Below are 5,239 nucleotides of genomic sequence, written 5' to 3'. Positions count from 1 at the left end.
AAAAGAAATGTGTAAGAAAAATAATAAAATGAGATATGGGCTGCGGACTCTGGTGGGAGTTTGATATTGGGGAATATGGTGAGATATGTATGGATATACATAGAGGTTTATGGCGGGATGTGGTTGGATATGACGGAATACAGCCTGCTCTGGGCCTGCACAGGAATCCTGATTGAGTCCTCCCACCTGCAACATGTTTTTCATCTAAGCATGTACACGATTTACCTTAACGAGTAGGGAGGTAAAACTGCATAATCATAAAATAGAACATTTATATAAATATATATTATATTAAAGATTCTTTCTGTGAATCCGTAATTTCCCATGCTAATATTTGGGATTAAGAAAAAACATGTGTGTTTTGGTTAGCTTGCGCATCGCAAAAATGTTGTAACTTAGATTTGGAATTCATTTGGAATTCTTATTCCAATAATGCTTTCCACTACGCAGGTAGGTGCCCAGCGAAAGTCTTGTATTAATTTGGCCAACTTGTTCAAACGGAACCTCTGCTGACTTTCTGTTTTCCTGGTCGAGATCTTCGCTTGAGCATAAACAGTTCTCACGATCGCTCGCTCTTCGCGGAGAACATTCGTTCTTGTAACGGATAATGGCCAAGAATTTCCCACACGATGTTGACACAGCGAACCGCAACCAAACAACAACACAAGCAGACAGACCTTAAAGCCCTCTGCAAACAAACAAGCACTAACACACACACGCACAACCAACAACAGAGTCCACATCCGTTTAACGTAACGATCGAGGATCTCGTTAAGAGCAACAGCAGGCACTGGAGTGGAGAGAAGTGGAAAGGAGTGGAGTGGAGTGGAGTGGAGTGGAGTGGCACCACCGCTGGAAAGTGAAGGCGACCAGCCAATTCTGCTGCGCTCCTGCTCTCTTTTCCAATGCCTCGATTCGAAGTTCTCACGCGAGCACATGCCAAAGCGAAAAAGGGACAGGGAAACAATTAACAACTAATTTAGGCCTCTGCATATAAATTTACGGAGAGTGTGGAGAGTGCGGAGAGTCGCACGGGGAGATGGGAATGGGAGATGCCTATCTGCAGGAGCTGTGGGAAAAAATACGTTACATTCCTTTCCTTTCGTTTCGTTTTCTGCCCGTCTGGCGGTGCGGCATTTATTCCCACGCGATCCTCGACTCTCGTTTTTGTTGGTTTTTAGGTTTTCGCTTTCGTGGCATACCCTGTATTTTTAGAAGCATGGGTATATACAAAGTGATGTGCAGGCATGGGAACCTGTAAGTAATACTTTCTATTATCTCTTAGCTTGAATATTTAGTAATACAATTGAAAGGATCAGCAAAAGCAATAATAAACAGAAAATACATAAAATAAGGTATTCCTTAGGTGTAATACAAACAATTAGGAAAATCGCACTTTAAATTAAACATGTATCTTGTATTTATTTTGTAATCGTATGCACCATTTTCACGATTGAAACTCGGTATCTGATAGTCGGCATCATTCGGCTGCAACGTTCTTTGCTGTTTTTTGTGGGTCTTCGTTCACACGCTCTGTGCGTAAAAAACTGAAATTGAAGATATGGGAAAGGCAGGGATGCTGCTGCTCTTTGCTGATCGCCTGTTGCTAGATCAACAAAAATTGATTGAAATTCTCACGCTCGAGGCAAGGAATTTTACCTGCGGCGAAAGGATTACGCCCACATTAGCTGAAAGATCTTCGATCGAGATAGTTGCTGGATATATTCTTTAAATTGTTGAATTGTTGTCTTGAGTTTGCTGAAAGCCGCTTATAGAAGGTGACAGTTTCAACCCTCTTTCGCTTTCAATCCAGTTGAAGATGCTCGCTGGGAAACCTATGAATCTGCTGTTTCCCTAATGGAAGTCAAGACTTGGCACGACTTCTTACTTTCTTATGAATGAATACAATTCAACCCTCGTAAATAAGGTGTTGTGAGTTCCTGAGTAATCTTCCCTCCTCCTGCTTTTTCTGTCTTCCTGGTAAGCACAAGACGTATTTTCCAAAAGCAGTTCCAATCACGAGGGTTGCAAACATCTTAGGAAAGTTGAAAGAGAAGGAATGCCTTCTTGTGGCTCAATAGTTTGGTGGTAGTTTTGCACATCCTGAACCTTATAAACCACATAGGTAAGACGGCTGGAGGCAATCCTGGAAAGGTGAGAACCGCTTGCTGGCGAAACTGTTTGCCTGGTAGCGGTTTTAATTGAAGCGATGCTGCTTTAATCCAATTTGCATATAAAGTTCGTTGGAAGGACAAGGACTTCTTGCCAGAATCATACCCAACTGTTGCGCGCTGCTTGCCTGATACAGAAAACTACTTAGTATTCTACATGTAGCCCGCATTCTCACGCCCTCGGGGCATCGGGAACATGCGGGCCAAATGAACCGAAAGGAATCCATAAAAAGATCAAAGATATCCTAAGGTTTCGCGTATCGTGTGACCGTCGGAAATGTTGAAATCAGTTCATTGCCTTGCAGATGCTGTTTGCCTAGTAGAAACCGACTAATTAAGCCGATTTCGTTCTCACGCCCAACCCAAAAATCTTAGCATGTGGCATGTGGAGTTCCAAGAAAAAGGCAGCCTTAAAAAGATCACAAAAAAACAGTCATAAAAAAGATCCTACAAACGCATATCAAATAAGCAATGTTTATTTTTCAAAAGCAACGGAAGTGGAAGGAAGGAAATGGAATCAGATCAGAAGGATCACAAATCGATTTCCTGTTTTAAAAAATGGTATTTCAAGTGTCAGCAAATGACATTTCCTACTTCCGTTATCCTGCAGGTGCGTGGGAATTTTCACCAGGTTTAGGTCATCGTTTTGAAACACGCGCCAGTTTTCTGGTTTCCTGTTAAAGAATCCCCGGATTCAACCACCGCCGGGATAGGTTTCCCACGTTTTTTAATTTTCCCATCAAAAGGCTGCCTCTGTAGAGTGTGCTATGTAAAGATCTTTCGGTCCCCTTTTTTATTAGTTTTCATTTGCTGATCAGTGACCTTCAGTGTTAACAATGTAATTTCCGGTTGAAAATAGGTGTACCCTAAGAATGGGATCCTGCTTCCGTAATCCTGCAGGTGATCCTGCCAAATGGCATATGTTTTCCGGTTGGCATCCGACTTCACTTGGGAAACCTTGACGGACACTTGTCAACCGTCCTGTTGTCCTGATAGTTACTAATCTTATAGTCACTTCAGGCCGTTTCCCACGGCAACTTTTCCCATAGAAATCGGGCAACTAATTTTCAATGATTTCTCTTAGTACCTTTTTTTATGGATTATTGCCTGTTGCTCTTGTTGAATTTTACAGTTCTTACTTTTCATTTTCTTTTTTAGGAAATCTAATTTAAACTCAAGTACATATTTAGAATGCTTTTAAAAATATTTATATTTATTTAAACATCGAAAGCCATATAAGTTAATAAATGATCTATATAATTACACGCTTTAGCTTAGCTTTATGCAAAATGAATAATTATATTATTATCTCCTGATCTGGAACTCCAGACAGTTCATATCATTGGTCACAGACTTGAAGGGGTTCAGGATGGTATCGTTGCGAGGATCGATCTGCGCCAGAGTTACGGATGACTTATTCGGACACTCTTGCCTCTCAAATCCGCCACAGATTAGCTTGTTGGAAATGCAGGAGTCGATGAGTTGCTGGGTCTGTTCCACTTTGGTGGTAATGGAGTACACCTGTCCGAAGGAGCACTGCCAGGAGCTTCTTATGCGATTATCAGCCGTACACTCGGAACTTTTCAGGTTGGTATAGAAGGTATTCTGTGTGGTAATAGTGTACTTATTGGCATCACCAATCTGCAAGTGGAATTAGAGGACTCAGAACTCGCGTGTTACCAATAAATATGGTTGTTGTACTTACCACCTTGGTTACGCAGAGCGTGTAATTTAACTGAGCAGTAGGATGCAGTTTTAGGCATTGCGCCAAACCGTTCTTCACGTTGTTCTTATAGTAGTTGTTCAGGGTGTTGTAGGTGCTCTCAGGAGCGTTCAAAAGGCTACTTATACTCTCCTTGCACTTTATAATGGAGTCCCGGGCCACGGTGATCGTGGGTATAGTAGCGCTGTAGTTCTGAACGCACTGCTTGCTCCAGGAATCGATCAGGATAATGGGATCCAGGTGGGCGGAGGCTTGTTCCAGTTTAAGCTGCATCGAATCCGCTTGCACGTCTACGGCAGTAAGTTGCTTCTGGAACAGCTGCTTGAAGTTGGCTAATTCATCGGCCAGCTGTTTGATCTTCGCGTCGTACTGCCGTTGATTCTGGAGTATGTAGAGGTCCATGGACTGGGAGCTGTTCGTCGCCTGACTGGCCACCAAGCTCAGAAGAGCCAGAACGAGTGCTACTCCAAGAAAGCTCTGCATCTTGACTGTGTGCCGAGCAATTGGGGGCCTCTGTTTATATATACTCTCTCTATTATCTTATCACTGCGTACTTCCCCTGCAAAATTCGAAACAGCTGCGGCCCCATAAAGATTTTTATTTGTAAGCTCTGAAATCCGCCTCTATATTTTATTGGCTTTCATTTATTTTTTAACTCAAGTACTGTTTACATAAGGTTTGGTCCCCGTTTCCAAGAATTTCTGTGGGTATCCTCTTATCACGGCTTCATAATGCGAAAAGTGGCAAAATAATTAGGTTTGCCAACTTAAAGCTCTAAACAAGGTTAATTATTGGGAACGTCAAAGTGTGTCAATAAGGAATTTTATTAATTGGGACTCGCACAAAAAGCTATTTAAACCTGTCCGTTGCCGATTGTTTGTAGGAGTGGTTTTAAAATATTGTGTTACAAAATGAAAGAACATTTCTTCTGTTGGGTGTGGTCAGGAAGTAAATATTTTGCATATGTACATTTGCGATTATTCCGTAAATTGTAATTTCTAAAAACCCAAGATTTGTGATAAGCTTTGGAATGCCAGCAGGTTTTAAACGTTTCTAATTGGAAAAGGTAGTAAGAAGGGCAGTTTAGAAATGAGTTCCTCAATGAATGTTAATTTTGCATTCAAAAATTGTATTTTTTTAAACTTTTAAATAGTTGTATTAATAATGGACATTGTTATTAATGGAGGGGATTTACACAGCTTAATTTTGATATAAGTAATATCAGTGTAAGTATTATCAGTGGCTGATAATGATGCATCGATGCAATGTATAATCTAAATGCTCCATACATCTCAAAAAAGGCAATCCCCATTTGGTTGTTGATCTCAGCAAATTGCGCTTCTGT

General features: G+C 41.2%; 1 protein-coding gene across 1 annotated transcript; it reads right to left on the bottom strand.

The window, feature by feature from the left end:
- Positions 1-3,363: 3,363 nt before the first annotated feature.
- LOC120446742 lies at positions 3,364-4,398 on the bottom strand. Its single transcript, XM_039627866.2, has 2 exons — positions 3,877-4,398; positions 3,364-3,812 (listed from the first exon to the last, which is right to left on the bottom strand). Exons 1-2 carry the CDS (start codon positions 4,375-4,377, stop codon positions 3,477-3,479), a joined length of 837 nt encoding a protein of 278 aa, XP_039483800.1. The 5' UTR covers positions 4,378-4,398; the 3' UTR covers positions 3,364-3,476.
- Between the last annotated feature and the right edge of the window lie 841 nt (positions 4,399-5,239).

This window comes from Drosophila santomea, chromosome 2R, assembly GCF_016746245.2.
Source record: "Drosophila santomea strain STO CAGO 1482 chromosome 2R, Prin_Dsan_1.1, whole genome shotgun sequence".
Lineage (NCBI taxonomy): Eukaryota > Metazoa > Arthropoda > Insecta > Diptera > Drosophilidae > Drosophila > Drosophila santomea.
The sequence above is the reverse complement of the archived record's forward strand: the minus strand, read 5'-3'. Positions and strand labels throughout refer to the sequence as shown.